This window comes from Vidua chalybeata, chromosome 2 (assembly GCF_026979565.1).
Source record: "Vidua chalybeata isolate OUT-0048 chromosome 2, bVidCha1 merged haplotype, whole genome shotgun sequence".
Classification (NCBI taxonomy): Eukaryota; Metazoa; Chordata; class Aves; order Passeriformes; family Viduidae; genus Vidua; species Vidua chalybeata.
The window spans coordinates 112763187-112782194 of record NC_071531.1 but is presented as its reverse complement, the minus strand read 5'-3'; the positions used below and the strand labels follow the sequence as shown (position 1 = coordinate 112782194).

The window sequence follows — 19008 nt, the reverse complement described above, 5'->3', positions numbered from 1 at the left end:
TTGAAAGGACTATAATCAAAAGGTTTTGAAGGTAAAGCAGCACACTGGGATGGGCAAAGTTTGAAGGTGGTCTGAACTGTCAGCTTGTCTAAGCCAGACAGCTCCTGCCAGCTTTTGTGAGTGTCAGGTCAGGGATTCTTGAAGGAGCCACCACATTCCTGTGCAGACATCACCAGTGAGATGCTTCTGTTCATTTGGTTTTGAAGCTTTGCACAACTTAAAATTTGATTAAATGAGAGCTATAATATGAAATACACCCAAAAGAAAACCTGTGTGTTTGATAAATTGTCTAGTTTTTTGTTGACTGCACTGAATTCAACTGCTGCCTTTCCTGACTGAGAATTCAGGTAACATGAAAAGCTGATGGTATTTCATGGAGAGAGACTGTGTCCATGTCAGAGACTATCACAGAGTGAGTTCTGTCAGACTTTTCAATCACTGAAAGTGACATTTTGCGGTGGTGCAATAAGCTTGTTTCCACTCAGTATCTAGGACCAGTACCTAAGCACATTCTGTATTTGTAACCATACTCACCCAGCATGGCCCAGTGCAATAGCTAGGTTGAGATGTTCAATGTTAACATTTTTCCAAATATTTTATGTATGATGTTTAGACTACTGCCTCTATTAAAACATTTTGCAGATTTTAAACAGTTTTCTTGCCCAAAGGTGAATTCCTCTAAAATGAGAGATCTCAGCAGGCTATCTGGGAGTGGAAAGACACAGGCACAAAGCATGAGAGATCTGCTTTGAATGGACTAAAGCCCTGTCCATGTTTGATCAATCCATATTTTTTTTTTTATTCTTTGAAACCACTTATTGAAGTGCTGAGCCTTTACTTTCCTACAGAAGTAATAGATTTATACTATTAACTGCATGGCTAACAGCTAACTTTAGAGCTTTAATTTCTAAGTTCAAATTAAGGTATTGATTCAGAGTGAATATATAAATATTTCTGAAGAGAATCCCCTGGTAAGAGGAGGATATTTTGGATATTTTTTTCTTCCTTAATAATTTTAAGAGACCGTATCATATTGAGACTTTTAAATTAAGCTGGCCTATGCCAGTTTGGAAAGCTCTTCTATATTTTAAAAGCAACATTGTTTTTTTAAAACAGCCAACTACTTTTTAATTCTGCTTGGTGTGCTGGAGTTGTTTGGTGTTTTTTTTAGCTCTTTTTTCTTTTTGAGACCTCTCTGGAGCATCCAGTGTATCTTCCTTTTAATGCGACTTTAATGTTGGTTGGTTTTGGTTCTTATTTTGACGTTTTTTCCTACTGCTTCTACCCCAATGGGTCAGTACATCTGAAAGCTAAGCTAAAACTTCTGGTGTGATACAATATTTTTGGATACAGAACTATAAATATTTCTGTGTTTTGATTAAAAAAAAATCTCTAATGCTACATTGATATTTTGTCTGCTCAGTAGAAAGTTGATTCTGTTGTATTAAAGCTGTTTTTGGGAGGTCGGTAATCTTTTAGAGTAGCAGATTATATAATATCTGGTAAGCCTTTGATATAAAATATATGGAGAGATGTATATCTGTAAAACATAAACATGGCCTGTATTTCCTTCTTTGCTAGGCCCCAGTCATTTTTTAATATTTTTATTAATAGAAATTTATAGTGGACCTTCAGAAATCAAACTTGTGTGGTGTTCTGTAGTTATCATCTTTTAACCACCATCTTTCCACTAAACCTGAAGTAACTATTCATAATTCAGCCATAGGTGCATATACATGAGGCACTTGTGTGTGTGTGTATGCATGATGCATATTTTTCCTGGTTTTTAAACCGTTTTATTTTCTTTCCAGTGGGATGCCATAACTGAAATGGATGAACACAACCGTCCCATCCACACTTACCAGGTGTGCAATGTGATGGAACCCAACCAGAACAACTGGCTGCAAACCAACTGGGTCTCCCGCGACGCCGCGCAGAAAATCTACGTGGAGATGAAGTTCACCCTGAGGGACTGCAACAGCATTCCCTGGGTGCTGGGGACCTGCAAGGAAACCTTCAATCTCTACTACATGGAATCAGATGAGCCTCATGGAGTAAAATTCAAGCCAAACCAGTACACCAAAATTGATACCATAGCTGCTGACGAGAGCTTTACGCAGATGGACTTGGGCGACCGCATCCTCAAGCTCAACACGGAAGTTCGTGAAGTTGGGCCGATCAACAAGAAGGGATTTTATCTTGCTTTCCAGGACATTGGAGCGTGCATTGCCTTGGTGTCAGTCCGTGTCTATTACAAGAAATGCCCTTTCACGGTCCGTAATTTGGCCATGTTTCCTGACACCATTCCAAGGGTGGATTCTTCCTCGTTGGTGGAAGTACGGGGCTCCTGCGTGAAGAGCGCCGAGGAACGCGACACTCCAAAATTGTATTGTGGGGCAGATGGGGATTGGCTGGTGCCTCTGGGACGATGCATCTGCAGTGTGGGGTATGAAGAGCTGGAGGGTTCCTGTCATGGTAAGTAAACATTGTTTGATTTTTTTTTTTTTTAATTTTTAAGAGAAGTCATATACTGTCATATTCTCTTGCACTGTCCATAATAGTTTCGAAATGACTTGAGAATAAGGTGCTTTTTTCTGTAGTAATGGTTGTAAATAATAATATCTCATTGGCTGCTGAGGCTGTCTGCTGTGATTCAACATTGGTTTTGTAGAAAAAGGGGGAGAGAGAGTCCAGACCCATCCTTTATAAAAATGACTGTCATTTTGCTCAAGAATTTCTCAGATTGGATGGTGCACAGCAACTTTGGATAATAGAGAGCATTAAAAGCACTATGCACTGTAATCAGAAAATAAAATTCCCTTGGTTGTCTGATCTTGCTGGCATTAATTATAAAAGTACACTCATTGCAATGATACAGTGTTGACAGTGCCATTATTGGGAGCCAGCATAATTTCTTACGTAAGGTCAAAAGGTTTCTCTCTTAATGGGATAAGGATTTTCTCTGAAACTTTAATGCTGAATGAATTCCTGTCCATTATGCAAGTGAGTCATACACTAGATCTGTACATGAGCAATATAGGCAGCAGCCAAAGTTTACCAGAAATGTTTTCTGCAGTACATTGACTCCACTGGTTTATTCAATTTGCCATCTGATCTGTTGAACAGGACCTTCAAAGTGAAATGGACTACCCAAAGCCATGAGTTTTTGCATATTCTTACCTATTTTCCCTACTTTAGAAAATTCTAATCTAATAGAGCTTCCACATATTTTAAAATAATTTTCATAAGTTGATGTTGTCCATTTAATCTTCTACAATGAATCTGAATTTTTATGCTATTTTTTTTCCTGACAGTTTTTCAGAATACATTTGTCTTGCATTGCTTTGTGAATATCATGCCCAAGGCAAGCCCAGCTGCATGAGATGCTGTTATAACTAAAAAGCACAATTTAATTTCAGTAGTTGCCACTCTGCAGTGTGTAAACCATGAGTGGAAGGGTTCCTCCTGTTCAGGGTGGCCACTTTTGTGCCAGAGCTGATGGTGGAAATGCATATTTGGACAGCTGGGAATGCATTTGTACAATAGGATTTTTTCAGTGTGACTGTGCAGGTTGTGAACTGAACCATGATATGCGTGTTGATAGACATCTTTCAAACAGCCATAATGTTCTATTTTGAGACTTTGCTTCTTGGCTGTGACATGTAAAACAAATCCAGAGTTTGAAAGAGTTGTTACTTGTTAGTAAATCCTGAGCTTACTCTTAAATACCCATTAAATAAAAAAAAATACCTGAACATTACTAACTCTCTGAGGAGAACATTTTTTGAATTTACATTGAGCTTCTTTTCAGGGAAGCAGAGAGGGGAGGACTAGGTGGAGGAAGAGTGGAAACCATGCTATTTTAGCCTGACAAAAGCTGATCTATATTTATAAAATTTTCATATCTTTTCGGGTCCTTCTCCTAAACCCCAACCCAAAGTTTTGCCCTTCCCATTCCCCTGCTAGAGTTGTTGCAAATCTGAGTCTTAAAAGTGTTTTGCACCATTCTGTCAGTGCTTTGTGTAGGCATAATCTGTGACATACTCAGGAGAGAACCATTTATTTCTTCTGCATGAAAATAAAGACTCAGAGTAATAATTTTGCATCTTGAAGTCTGTTCTGAAAAATAATTGGGTGGTGGGTAATACTTGCTGATACTTGAATATATTTTCTTACTTATACATGGTGTCAAACTTTTTATACCCCAACCTGTGGCTCAGTGGGGAATAAGCACTTCATGGCAAATATGGCTTATCTGTCACATAATTTAAAGAATAAATTTCTGGTTTGATGTTTGTGGAGATACAGATTCTCTATTCACACAATACTAAGTGGCATAAGGAAGGATATTCTGTCATTGTCATTGCTTATCATTTTGCAAAGCAGGAAGGATGGGAATAAAACCAGTCTTTGATCAGTTTTACTGCTGCTGTTAAAAATCATAGGTTATTTTCAGCTGCCTAAATCTCATTTACCTGCTTTCCTAACTGGCAACATTTCAATTATTTCAAGATATGTCAGATTTATGCATCTCTCTCTGTGGATCTCTCAGTATTCCCTATCCATTGCATTTTCTTTTAAAAGCATAATTTCAGAGCCAAAGTGTCTGAGAAGAATTCCCAATTGGATTGAAAATATCCATACCTGTTAAATGTATACCCAGATGTCTCCAGTTAGTTCAGAGGCATATTAATAGGGAAATTTTCAGTAATTTGGGACTGTCTTCATTTTCTGAAGTCAATGGGGGAGAAAAGTGGCATTGACTGCAAGAGATTCCCAGGTATTTGTGTGTTCTGTACATTTTTAATGGCATAATCTGGAATATACCAATCTTCTCTAAGTTTATTACATAAACAGTCTTTCAGTCTTTGATTTTAATATACTTTTCAAGATTTCCCCCTCAAAATCCTGAAATAGCAACATCATTCACATGTTTTTCTGTATCTTTAGGCATAATAAATAAATTAGAAGTAGTAATTTGGCCCTGCAGATCAGAAATGGCTCTGATATTGCCATTACTGCTGGCTTTGCCAATTCATTGACACCAGCCCCAATACCAAGTTTCAGGTTAGAAGGAGGAAATGCTGCACAGGATTCTGGTAAACAACAATTAAAAGTGGCATGTTCAATACTCTGTTTTCTGAATGTCAGCCCAAGATATGAGTTGTGCTAAATTTAGCATATTATAATATGTACAGGTCATATCAGGACTTTGTGGTGGGGGTTGTTCACATAGGAGCAAACAATCATGACAAGGAACCTTTTATAAACTTAATCATAATGGTTCAGTTCTGTTAAGGCATGATATAGAAATAATTGGATGACTGTTAACTGAAGTTTGACTTTTTAATGATTTACCAAAAATTATCTGAATTATTCAAGGTTAGGAATTAATTGCAAAGAAAAATTCAATTATATATAGCAAATACTAATTATTATGGTAATTTCAGATTTTACTTTAGTCTTAACCAACCAAACACAGTGCAAAAGTGTATTTTGCCAGCCATAAAAAGTTGATTCTTCTTGAGGAATATTCTTAGGGAGCCATCACTTCCAAAGTGGGATATATTTGGTATAGCTGAAGCAATGCTAAGTGTTAAAAATGTAAAACAACAGGCACTGACAGACTCACCTGGTTTATTTTAATTGAGACAAATAGAGTTAGAAGTGAAAATGTAAAATTCAAATTCTCTGACCTTGAGTTGAGTGAACAACACTTCCTAGGGATACTAATGCCTGAACACATGGAATTTTTAATTGAACAAACAGTTCTTTCCATTATTCATCGCTTGAATTTGTGGTAATGTTTCAGTGTTAGGATTTCTGCTTCGGCAGCTGATCTTTGTGTTCTTTAGCCCTTCCATCTGATCCAACTGGAAACTACTCTCGTTTTTCAATTATTAATTAATCCCCTCCTCATATATATATCTGTAGTGTGGCTTTGTTTTTGGGAAACCAAGCAGTTCATGTTACAGTCATGCTTTAGTTACCTGTGTGCTGGCATCAAAACAGGAAAAGGGGGGAATAAACTATTTTGGAACTGCAAGTTACAGAGATACAGCATTGTGTAAGGTTCCTTTGGGGTTTTCTTCCATGTGTTTATTTGCTCATGAGAGCGAATCTTTACCAGGCACTGAAGGAAGCATCTTTAAAGGAAAACCATAGAAAGGTTTTTGACTACAGAAAAAGGACAATATGAGATTAAATAGAAAATTTTCAATGGCTACAAATTATCTTTTTAAGGGAAAACCTTTCCATCAGAGTCCTTCCTGCAGCAGAGCTGGGGCTGTTCCACAAACGCTGGAGTAGATTTCTCTTTCCTGTCAGCCAGAGACAGGAATTTGTCAAAGAACTTTTGAATGAGTGGAGAACTAAGAGAATCCACAGACTTTTGTCTTAGTGGTGGAATGGGACAATCACAATCCTGTCTGGTTTGATATCTCACAGAGATAATTTAAATAGTTGTCTTTTAATTGATTATCTTTTTAAAAAGTATCTGTGACTTATCAGATCAATTTTTTAAAATTTCATTAATTTTTTCAAGTAAACAGCCATATATTTAATGAAATTTATAACACATTCTTAACTGTGACTGCTCTGAAAGGAATCCACACTTCTTTCCTGTGCTTAGGCAATGATGGTTTATTTTATATAATTTGTGCAGAGCTTTAGATTTCACCATTTCAATGGTAGTATTTGAAACCTTTGTGATTATTTGTGACATATTTTTCCCTGAAAAACCTCCTCTTTAGCCTGTGTAAGGCTGCACATCTGTGAACACAACACAGATTTTAACTTTCAGTTCTGAATATGGATAAAGTTGCATTGTGATTTGTCGATTCCAGATTCACTTCTTAGGTGGAACTGCTAAATAGCTGTTTTTAATACAATGCAAGAACAAGGACAGGAGAAAAATAGAAGTTGTGGATAATTGCAAATGTGTAGGTTAGAGTATGGAAAAGTAATAGATAATGACTGTTCAAAGCTTCTGAATGTATTTAACCACATATAGCTGCTAGCGTATGGAAAAACTCTGAACTCAAGGCCTGTATATATTAGAAAAAAAGAGTATTTTCAGTAGACAAAAATATAAATTACTCTCTGTTCTGAAGGGACATTGCAGATACTACTGGAAGCATTTTAAGTTCCCATATCCTGGTTTTAATTTCTAAATGGCAGGTCGTGTGCCAAGCTATTTCAGGCTGTATCTCTCATTTGTACTTTTTCCACTTGCATGACGAAAACCATTTTGTCCTTAAGGCTTGCAATTAGTGTGAATTAAAAATAACATTGTTGCCTGGCTGAAATAGGAGGTAAATGAGGGATGGTGAGCTGTGGTATGGATGGGATATTACTTACTGTTGAAAGGATGAATTTTTAGTGAGCTGTACTAATCTTGAGAGGTCTGACTTGGCTGGATTCAGTAACTTCACCTTTTTTTCAACACTTTTAGGTTGTTTTGATGGCTGCTTCTGGTTTTGAGTTAGTTTGTTGTGTTTTCATTTGTTTGGACATTTTAATTCTAGCATTTTTGCATCATCTTTTCAGTGCTTTAAAAATGGGGATATTTAAGTTAGTTACTGATTTTGATTTTGAGGGGGGGTTCTTTTTGGTTTTGGGAATTAAATAAGTACCTGAGAGCACCTGTCTTCAATGACTGCCTGAGTTAACAGCCAGAAAAATCTCAGTGCTGTATAAATTCACATTGCAGCTCACAACCAACCCTTTTTTACTTAATCTACAGCCATCTAAAGATTGTTTAGCTGGATAAATTGCAACACAAAAAGTCTAATAAAACACCTGGAAAGGGATGCTGCTTCAGAAGTAAGGATTTAAAGGACAAAAAAAAAAAAAAAAAAAACAAAAAACAAACAACCCTTTACACTTGATTTTACATAGAAAGGAAACTCCAGTGATAATAAATGAAAAAAAGGTTTTTTTCACATGCTTGCCATGTCATTCATACTTGCATTATTTTGAGCAAATAAAGAACCTTACGTTAGTCACTGTAACCTGGTTTCCACAATATTTCACTGTAAAAATTCAAATCAAAGCCTTTGATTTGTAATTGCACCTAAATAAATTATGCATTAATAGAAAACTTATTGTTTGCAAACTGAATTGATGTTGGAAATTGCTGTTTTTCACTCTGATACTGAAATGTGCATTGAATTGAAACCTGCCTTGATAGCAGAACAAGGAAGCCAGCTGAGGTTAAATAGCGAGGTTCAAACTAAAAATCTTCAATATTTTCAGTTTGTACACACAGACATGAAATTTCAGCAACAAAAGCTTGCTGATAACTGAAGTGTGTCTTGCCTCAGGTTTTGCGTTAGTGAATATTGCTGGATATTGATCCTACCATCTATCCTTGATAAACAGTAGACAAAAATTGTCCAAGGGACTGCAGGGATTGATTTTGCTCTTGTTGTGTGTGACTTGGTAACAGAGCTGCATGATTTGACATTAGCAGGAGCCCACAGTAAATTAGCTATTTGCTCTTGCTCTGCTGAAAGAAGTGTGGTGCAGTGATGGCCACAAGGAAAAATTGTGGTACTAACGGGAACAAGCTGTTGAGCTTTTACAGAAAGTATAAATACAAGTGTATCTGTACATCTGTTCAACTGTATATAGATTAAGTACATTGTAAAACTGTTGGCTATTTTTTAACTTGAAGTTTCTCCTGTGTCGCCAAAAAGCAAGAAGACTGACAGCTTGGATGCTGTAGTGTGTCAGGAGGGGAAGAAGGAAAGCACTGACTCTATGTTGTTGTCCTGTGTCCCTCACTGTCATAGGATTTGTCCTTAAAATGCATGTGTGGCCTCCATTTTTAGGTAATGCAGCTTTCCCTTGCTTGCCATGTTTTTTGTTTTTTTTTTTTTTTTTTTCTTCATCTGGGAGTCAGTAGCTAAAGCTTCAGCTCAAACATTTCACGTTCATTTGCCTTGGAAGATGTTCATTGCACTTTACCTATGATCAGCTTTAACTGTTTCAACAATTAAATGTATCGAATGCGGGTGAGTTTTGTTTGAGTGAAACCCTTGGCCTGCTGTAGTTACTGAATGTAAAATTCCAGCATTGGTGGCTTGCATCTTCCTACAGCCGAGGACGTTTTCCTGCAGCTGGAAGAGAAGTGTGGTGGGTTTTTTGGGTTTTTTTGGTGGTTTTTTTTTTTTGTTTGTTTGTTTGTTTGTTTTTTTATGGCTGAGTATATCCTCAGCACGTGGGTTTCCTCGGTGTGCTGGAAATGTACATTTGAGTTTGGAGGAGGTCTTGTGTGACCAAAATGGAGGAGAGTAAAACCATAATGCTTCACTTACAAAGCCCTGATAACGCTTGTGGAATACAGAATGCCTTGTGCTACTCTTGGAATTTGTTAAAAGTCGTGACAGAGAAATCCTTTGTGAGGAAACTGTGATGAGCCTTGGCCACCAATTTACAAAAGAACACAACTGTGTGCACAGTACAGTTGTGTTTTAAGGACTTTCATGGCTATTTCTTATAGAGAATAACAGTTCTGGCACAATAATAAGGGCTTGATATATTTGTCTTTGGAAATTCAGTTTCTGGAATAGTTGTTAGTCCTGTTTGCACCCAGAAAATAGATATAAGCTAAGAGAAAACATTTTAGTCATGTTGCTCAGTGAAAGTTTCCAAAGTTTTTACACTACAGTGGATTGTGGATTTTTTCAATAATGATAAGAAATCTGAGTCAATTTGTAGAATATATGTAATTCTAATTATATAATTATATGTAATATAATGACTCAGAAATTCTCAAAATCTAGGAATTAGATTTTTTTCTGTTTGAAGATTTTTTTCCCTTAGGCTTCTGAGCAAAAGCACTTAAAATTTGTGCTTTGAAATAATTGAAACATTTTAAAATATCATTATTATTTCAATATAGGTTATGTCCCCTTTGAGAACCCATAAGGTAGAGACCCAAAATCCGAAGATAATCAGCAGTACTTCCTCCAAGGCAGATTACTAATCAGTAACACATTCACAAATAAACCATAAAGCATGTTCTGTAATGAAACTGTTCCTGTAGAGGTTTAGCATCATTTCATTCAGTCAATTATTAAAGCATTTGTGCTGAGAAATATAATTTCAAAAGTGATCAATAAGAGGTTTTCTCTGGTGTGGCTGAGGAATCACAAGCAGGAGTGAATGCACAGAGGGATTTCCAAGTATGTTTGTCTTGAATACAGAAGAACGTCTGTGGGTGTTTAAAAACTTGAACTATATTTGCTTTTTGCAAGTCTCAGTAATAATGCAAATGAGACAAGATTCCCTTTAGCCAACACGCTCTGCCTTCTCTTACTAAACCTTATAGTGGAGAATAATATAAAAAAATTAGTATCACTTGTCTTAGAGAAACTTACAAAGACTATAAGGTCATTCTGTGTCACAGAATGACTTATATTTTAAGGACAGTGGTATTCAAAATGTTCTCAGAAACGGCACCAACCAAAATATGTCTTCTGTGAGGCTTTTTTTGGGCAGAGCAGTTTGGAGGCTACTCACAAGCTTAAGTTCTTGCTAAGTGGGAAAAACCGAAAAATTGGATGGCAGAGACAGTACTGTTAATGAGAAAATTTATAACTGACACCTTTGTATAGGATAAAAGGGAAGTGAAGAAAAACTCCTGTGAAAGGAGAGGCACAACTTGGAGATTTTTCCATCCTCAGTTAGTTTCAAGAGAAGTCGTGAAGATGGATTGGCTTTTGAGCTGCACTGCTTTTGGAAGACTCTTGCAGGGCTCTTGGCAGGAGGAGAGGATCAGTACCTGGAACTCCAAAATGTCAGCTACCTCAGTTTTGGATGCCAAATTCTGAGAAAGACATTCTAGACCTGAATTAACAAAGATTTACTGTTTGACATGTCTCAGAGTCCCATAGTGTTTTAGTAGATGTGCTGAAAGTTCTGTCTTAAAGGGTTTTGTGGGATTTTTTTGTTTGGATTAGCTTCCCACCTCCCTTAATTTTACTTTTAGGAGTCCCATCAGATCCCAGGAGAATATTCTGCTGGGAAGAACCTTGAGTTTACTGAGGTTGCTGACCTGGAGATGGTGGCCTATTGAGCAGGCATTTCTATGAATCTTTCTATCCTGCAAATATCCCAGCCTGGGAAGGTGATCCTTGGGAGCCAACCTGCTGCAGTGAGCCTGTCTGTTCTAGCTGTGTATCTAGGGATGTGTGTGCTAACAGCAGAATAAATTATGTAAAACTGGTCTCGTACCTACCAGGGAAACATCTAACACAGTCAAGGACTGCACTTGAAATGTCTCTCTTTAAAGAAAAGTTGCTTCAAAGGGATACTGATCAAAGCATGAATAAATTCCCAAAGGACATGGAAATGTATGCACAGAGAGATTATACTCCAAATGCTAACAATGAATGTTTAGCTATTTGGTATCTGGCTATTATATAATAATAGTTATGGATGTGAAATGTCTTAATTTTGCTGTGACAGCTTGACTGTATTCCCAGATGTTAAATATTTCAAAGCTTATCTTACATATATTCATAAACAAGATGAAAGTGTTAATTCTAATTAAAATGATGCACAGTTCAGTAGCAGCCCTAATAAAGTCCCTGTGGAACAGTGAATTTAATAGCAGTCTATCTTTTATGCAGAATCAAAACGTAGATTTCAATTTTACTGTAAACCAATCTTCAAGGAGAAACTGAGCAGTCAAGATGGAAGAACTGAAAAATCATATTAAAGAGTTATTTCAATATATGCAGAATTTTACATACCAGTATCTGTGTGTAATAGTAGTTCAGAAAGAAACTGGGGGAGGAGGGGGAGTACAGGCAGGCAACAACCCTTCCCAAATTTAAAGAGTATTCCAGTGTCCTGTAGTACATGTTTCACTGGGTAAATATTTATAGGTCATGCATATTTACCTGTTACAATTTTTCTTGCAATTATTTTTAATCAATATTTGAGAGACCACTGTTTTTTAATGTAATTTAATACACACGTGTATGTTCAGGATGCCTTCATAAGGATAGCAAAAACTTAAGTGTAGAATTATTGGGAGGTGAAAAACTGGAATAAAAGATGTAAAAATATTTTTTTTTTAATTTTAAGGCAGAACAAATTTTCCAAAACATTTACCAGAAAAAATAAAAGAAGGTAAAAAGTCAGGAGATGGTAAAGCCCTGGGGAGAGTCCAAGGGGAATGCCTGGAGACAGGCTTGGTTTGTAACAGTTAGGATACCAGGAAAGGCAAATCACAGATTATGAGGAAATGTACATTTTTCTTTTCAAGATCTGAATAGGGATTCTTTGACATGCAGTAAATTAATAATGGGTTTAATTACTTATGTGTTTATTTCTTTTTGTAAACTAGGAATGATTACCATTTTGCCTATTTATCTCAGTTTAATGTTATATACCCAGTTACTGCAATTGGCAGATCATGTTAAATCATGCTAGTAAGAGAAATTCTGTGAAGGAATTTCATTTTGCAAAAAGTCTTTTTCAGTTCTTAAGAAAGACCTGAATTCTCTTCAGAAGAAAGTTCTGGAGGAATATTTAGATTGATCAGAATTTTTTTTTCCCCTTCTATGTTCTTTCCTTACAAAACATTAAATAAACTGACGGAGGAAAAAAAATATAAATTCTTAGTCCAGTATAGAAAATTCAAAACTCCATTTTAGAAAGCTTTTGGGTATGTTGGATTTTTTTTCTTACTGCAATCACACAAAATGTTTAAATTTTGTCAGAAAATTGGATTCTAATCACAAGGGATTAGTATTTGGGGTTTGAGGCATTCATGTTTGTTTCAGTTTTTGTGGTTTTGTTTCTTTAAGTATTTCACTTGTTTTGGGTTGTGTGGGCTACATTGTTTTTTTTTTTTTTTTAACTTGCACTGGTGACTAAAAGTTTGAAATCAAATTTCATGTTTGAAACTTCTTAAAAATTGATGAAAATCCAAATATTTAGTGAAAAGTCACCACATAACCTGCAATGTTTGACTGAAAATCAGCTAAACAATTATAGCAGAAGAGGATGAAGTCTGTATATATTGCCAATATCCTAGAGGAAATGATAACCACGTTGACAAAATCCCATTAGAGATTTTTCACTTTGCACTGGGGGATATCTCTGAATGGCTCTTTGTCAGTCTGTGAGGGGCTGGCTGTGCTCCTCCTGCTGAGCTTCCTTAGATTTTCCCTTTGATCAATGGCTTAGATTAGCTGGGAAAAAAAAGGTAATTTTCACCCTTCTTTTCTATGCAACTGATGTGTTTAACTGTTTATTAACTGTTGCATCTCAACCTGTTCATAGCCACCACCAAATTTTGCAATCCTGTCTGGTCAGCTGACATCTCCAATATTAGAATTAAAAATGCAAGAGGAGGCATGAAATCATTATTAATCAGGATTAATCTGTTAACAGGAGTGAGGTGGTCCAGGGCCATATGGAACAAATCATGCACTTCTCTCAAGTTAGGCATGAGGTGGACTTGCAGATAATTATTGAAATATATTTCTTGTCTGTGGACTTTTAAGGGGTTGTTTAGAACTTCCAGTGATAAATCCTGATTTGTGCTCATGGAAACACTACACACTAAGCTCAGAATTTTCAATATCAAGCCATTTAATCATTTGCAGCTCTGGGTTCTGATCCTGGTGAGACTTAAATTAATTTGGAGATAGGGTGATGGTGCAGTCTGGGGGTAGTGAGTGAAAGGTCTGTAGTTTCCAAAGGAAAATGGTGACTCATTTCTGTTAAGGTCATGGAAATCAGAAACAAGTCAGTGCTTGGCTAAGTGGTTGTTAATACATCAGGGAAAAAAATCTAGTAATCAACTTTATAGCTCCAGAATCCTCCACTATTGTGATTTAATACTTATGCAGCGCTTCATAGAGTTTGTTGGGTGCTTTGTTTTAGGGTTTTGTTTGTTGGTTTGTTTTTTAAGTATAAATGTGCAATATATGAAGTAAAGTTGCCAGGAAAATCTACTCTAAGGGTTCAGGCTGTTTTATGCTATGGATCTGCCACATGCAGATGAATCATTGTGGCATTTTTAAACTTAGAAATAACTTTGTGATGTATTTAAATCTAAAAAATGCCATAACACAAACTCCTCTAAGTAGAGAAATCTTGCTTAAACTGAGTTCCTCCTCTAAGGGAGGAAGTGGCCCAACTAAATGAGAATAAATTTTACAGCAACCCACTCGTGCTCAAGGTAGCTGTTGAGAAGAAGTAATGACAATATAAATGTAAAAATCTGCAAGTAATTTTCCGATTGCTCTCTGTGGATATATTTTGTTGTTTTAAAAATACAGGTCATGCTATTCACCACAGCCTATGGAGAGGAGTAATCTTTTTTTTAAACTGTAAAGTAAAAATGTGAGAAAGCTGTCCATGGATAAAATATGATTTCATGAAATACATTGCTGAGTCTAATGAGCCCAAACTAACCTAATCATTTTAAAAGGCAGCCTTGAGATTGCTCTTATCCCACGAGCCTTGAATTAGAATAAATTTCCATGTGGCAGTATTGTAAGAGAAAAAGATCCACAGATGAAATAATGTTTGAAATAATGTTTGAAATAATGTATCTTACCACTCTTGTACCAGTGCCTAATCCTCTTGCATTGTCTACATACTTTTTAAACATTTTCCAGTCTTTTCAACTCTTTTTACTGGTGCTGCAGTGTCTAAGCAAGGACTCCTAAATGTAGTACTGACTCTTTTTGCATTTATCTAGGAACTACTGCATTGTAAATGTCTTGTGAAAGCTGCAATTTTGTGATTGTAAAGAAGTATTTTATCCACAATGTGAAAGTTCTAATTTCAAAATTCTCAAATTTTGTTGTTGTTGGTCGGCTTTGGTTTATTTTTTTCCCTGAAGCAGCATCCAGTCTTCTTAGCAATAAAAGTAATATAATTTGTAAGAAATAACAAACAATGGTGGAATCTACTGGGCAGTAATACTTACAGTTAGTTACAAAACGAATTGTATAATGAAAGATTTTCCTTCAAGAGAAATGTGTAAAACTTATCTTTGCTTCTGATTTATGGACTTTACTACACTTCAGGAATAAATTAGGTAAACCTGAAATAACTGAAGGCTCAGTGGCTATAAAACAACCTATTGATTTTTGACTAAATCTCTGTCTTCGGTAGTTTTTACAGTTGCCTGCATCCAAAAAAGCCCACAGTGTAACTACTACGGAAACAATTTAAGTAATTGGTATTTGATTGGCTCTTTATACCTACGCCTTATCCCTCTTTACCTAAGTGTTAATAGTAGCAGCAATTTAACCTGAAAATCAAGGACAAGGGCACAATGAAACTCTTCTGTTAATGTAGAAGTGAGTGGTAGTAACAGTAAAGTTACTCAAGGAGTGTTTATTTTTTTGCTTTAACTTTGAGAGCATCAGCACTTTTACTTTTTCACATCAATTCTCCGGGGTCTTTCTGCAGCTACTTTGTTTTCCCTTTCTGAAGGGACAGAGATTGCGCTTTCTTTGCATTTTTTGGGGTTTATTTGTTTGTTGGGGGATTGTTTTGTTAATCAAGAGGACTTCAGCAGAGATACAAACCATGGGCATTCTGAGGAACAGTCAAATGGTTACAATGGCTGTCATTCCTGAGAAAAGTCCACGATAAAGCTATTGCAATAATTATACTCTTTTTCTCAAAAAGGACTTGTGCCTGAGAGAATTGCATGATCTCAACTCTACTGTGAGCAATTAGCTGTGGCAGGTACCTTGAAAAGGGGATAACTTGAAAGAAACCTTCAAGTATTTTTCTTCATTAGGCTTCTGTGCTAGTGACAGTGGGAAAATGCAGTGAATCCTTAAACATATTTAAAAATCAGTAGAGTGTGCAGCTTGCACACTTAGTAATCTCGCTTAATATCCTGTTAAAATAATCAGTTTAAAAATATTACTGTTTAACCTTTGCTACTAGTTTTTATTTGGTCTTAAATGTTACTACACTCCTGTACTCTGAACTTCTTGGAGCATTCATTCTGCATCCAGACTGTGCTGTAGCAGGGTGGAAAGGGGACAAAACTGGTTTTTTTTAACATGTGGAAAACAGGTTGTAAGTGTATTTGAAAACTGTTTTGGCTTCCCTGCAGAATTACAGCAGGCATATTTGTAAGATTTAAAAATAGGGACAAATGAGTGAATGTATTTTATTTATTAGCAGCATCCTTGAGATATTTCACTCTTTACATTTAAATATTGTCAGGACATTACATTTCAAAACATAATAATTCCCCTGGTAGAGTGTTGTGGCAGAGCTTGCCGTAGTCAGTGCTCATACTGCATTTGCCAAGGAGTGTTTATCTCTGTCTTCTCGCTCAGGTTGTGATGCTCCTCTTCTGAGGGGATGTCTGCTGGTCAGTGAATTTCTCATTCTTTCAGAACAAGCATTTGCATATCAAAGGCCCGATAGGAGTAAACACAGTTTATGCTTCCATCTGTCATTCTCTTCCCACTGAGACACAAAATAAGAACAGTGTAGCAAGCAAGAGGTTTAATTTTTTGTTCTTTAATTCTATACCATTTTGCTTTGAAATATGAAGGATGCCTGGATACAGTTTTCCACAGATGTGTTTCTTTCTATTAAGGTCTCTTGACTGCAGCTACCCTAAAAATAAAATCAGTACTCTTTGGAAAAGTGGTACTTCTGAGATTAAAAAAAAAAAAAAAAAAAAAAAAAAACACTTTGGAAAAGTGGCACTTCTGAGATTAAAAAGAAACCAAAACCACATTTGTTCTTCATTTCTTAACTCTGTATTTTCTAATATTTAAAAAGAAGCAAAAGAAAAGAACATCTTCAGTCTTTGTCCAGTAATACAACTTGAACTCTACATATCTTTATCTTCTTGCAAATTAAATATTAATTAATATTGTTTTCAAAAGCAGGCTTAATTTTTCAGTGTCTATGGGAAATGTGATCAGATTTTGTTTTCATTTCTCACTTCTCTTGCACTGGTTCCCAATATAAATTTTGCTTTGTAATTTCAGGGAATGAACTTGTTAATGAACCAGAATTAGGGCTGTGTTAGAGGTTGCCAGCAGTGATCGAAGTGCCATTGTTCTGAGTGCGTGCATTCAAAATTATTTTGAAAACTGCACTCATTCCTTGACGGGGAGTTTAGGTGAGCATCCAGCTCACATCTCTGCCCAGCCCAAGCAGGTCTGCTGCTAGCAGGGTGTCACTGGTGTGAGGAGCAGCTGCATGAGGATCCCAAGGGAACAACAGTTCCTCTGCTTATTAACCCCTTCTGGGATGATCTCCACCGGCTCAGCAGGGAAAACACTACTGGGACTCTGCTCTCTCCCATCCCAGCACGTGCTTCCATTGGAGCGACAGATCTCCCCCTTCCGTTTGCATCATGGAATTTTTAGAATGAGAAATCCAGATTCAGTGCTGACTTTTCTAGTCTCTTTTCCCTTTTCATAATTTCTGAAGCTCTGCTGTTCATCACTTGACACATTGTGTGAGACCAAAGAGAAAATCATCTGAAGTTTCTATTTATTGTAGCTTGAAACCAAATCTAGATTTGCTGCCAGAGAATTTTACTGTCTTTGATGGAGAGGATGAGTTCACAAACTCTTTGGACCGTGGATCTCATATTTTCACTTAAACTTGTACGGTACCAAGCTCACTAGGGTCACAACCTCTGCTGGGTTCTTTGAGCAGTATTTTAAAGCTATGAACTTCTAAGGCATCTGCTTGGCAGTTCAGAATGTTGGATGCAGCCAGAGGCCTCACTCTCTTGTCCTTAGAAGTCATCTTTTTGGCAGAGGTTAGTGTAGGAAAAAAAAATACTCAACTAAATCAATCAACTTTTGTGTCCAGTTAAAAAAAAAAAAAAAAAAACCTGCTGTGAAAAACCTCTAAATGAAGCTGGAGGTTTTCCTTTTCTCCTCAGTAAAAGTTTCACAGGATCAATTAATCTGGCAAGAACCACAGTGCAACTGCATGGGCTCAGTCAGTGAACAGGTGTAGCTACTGAACTAAATTATCTTCTGTCATGTGGGGATGCAACACAGCAAATATTATTTTTAAATGCCAGGACAAATATGTCAAAAATAAAGCTCTAATATGACAGAATGCACACAAGGAGAATATCTTAGAACATTTTACTGGTTTCCTTCATCATTTTACTTATGTTTCTCATTCTTCATCAACAGCAGCACTGAAATTATTAGAAGAATATGTTCAATTTTTGGCATTTCTTTTCTTAGGCTTTGGTTTGTGGAGCTTTCTTCTGATGGACCTGTTCATAGTAGGATTTTGAAATAGAGGGGATTGTTGTTGAAAAAGCAGATGCCTGCATTTCCTAAAGAGCAGAACTTGTTTCATAACTGGAGTTTTTGATCTTGGATATCATAACTTGAAATTTGTCCTCTGCTTTGCTTGAAGGAGACACAAGCAGCCCCGTGTGAGGACTGCTTCATACAAATTGTGTTGTAAATTAGGACAGTGATTTAAAGTGGCATCCAGTTCTTACAAGGCTGTTTGAAAAACTGAGCTATTATTCAAGTTGAGTTTAAAAAGAGAATTTTATAAGATGCTGAGCTTTTTTATCATGACCAATAAATCCAGTAGACTTTTTATAAAAGAGAGAAATCTTGGGAAGCTCTTCAAGGCTGTTGTCCCTTTCAGTGATAACTTGATACGTTGCTTTTCTTTCACTTAAGCTGGTTGCTTTCCACTTTGAAAGCCACAAATGATGGTCTTTGAGAAGGAGGAAACAAATCTTACTTTCTAATTGATGCCAGTGAAAATCACCCTAATGCTTGCACCATGCTTTTAATTTGTAGTGGTCATAATTTTTGTTCCAATTGAACTTGAGATATAAAACCCTCTATTATTATAAAGATTTTACCTGTGACTTCATGGTTTAAAAGACACACGTGTATCATTGGTATTTTTCAGAAGTACATCTCTGGCAGTTGGACTAGATGATTGTTGTAGTTTCCATCTGTTCTAATTAGCAATATTTGAATAGGTCATCCA

General features: G+C 36.4%; 1 protein-coding gene across 2 annotated transcripts in view; it reads left to right on the top strand.

Annotated features, from left to right (window-relative positions):
• The window catches only part of EPHA6 (EPH receptor A6), a 368662-nt gene that overhangs the window by 85479 nt on the left and 264175 nt on the right, over nucleotides 1-19008 (top strand). For both annotated transcript variants that reach the window (XM_053934140.1, XM_053934139.1), the window contains exon 3: nucleotides 1812-2475. In XM_053934140.1, the coding sequence (XP_053790115.1) occupies nucleotides 1812-2475 (664 nt within the window). The remainder of the gene's footprint in view (nucleotides 1-1811; nucleotides 2476-19008) is intronic.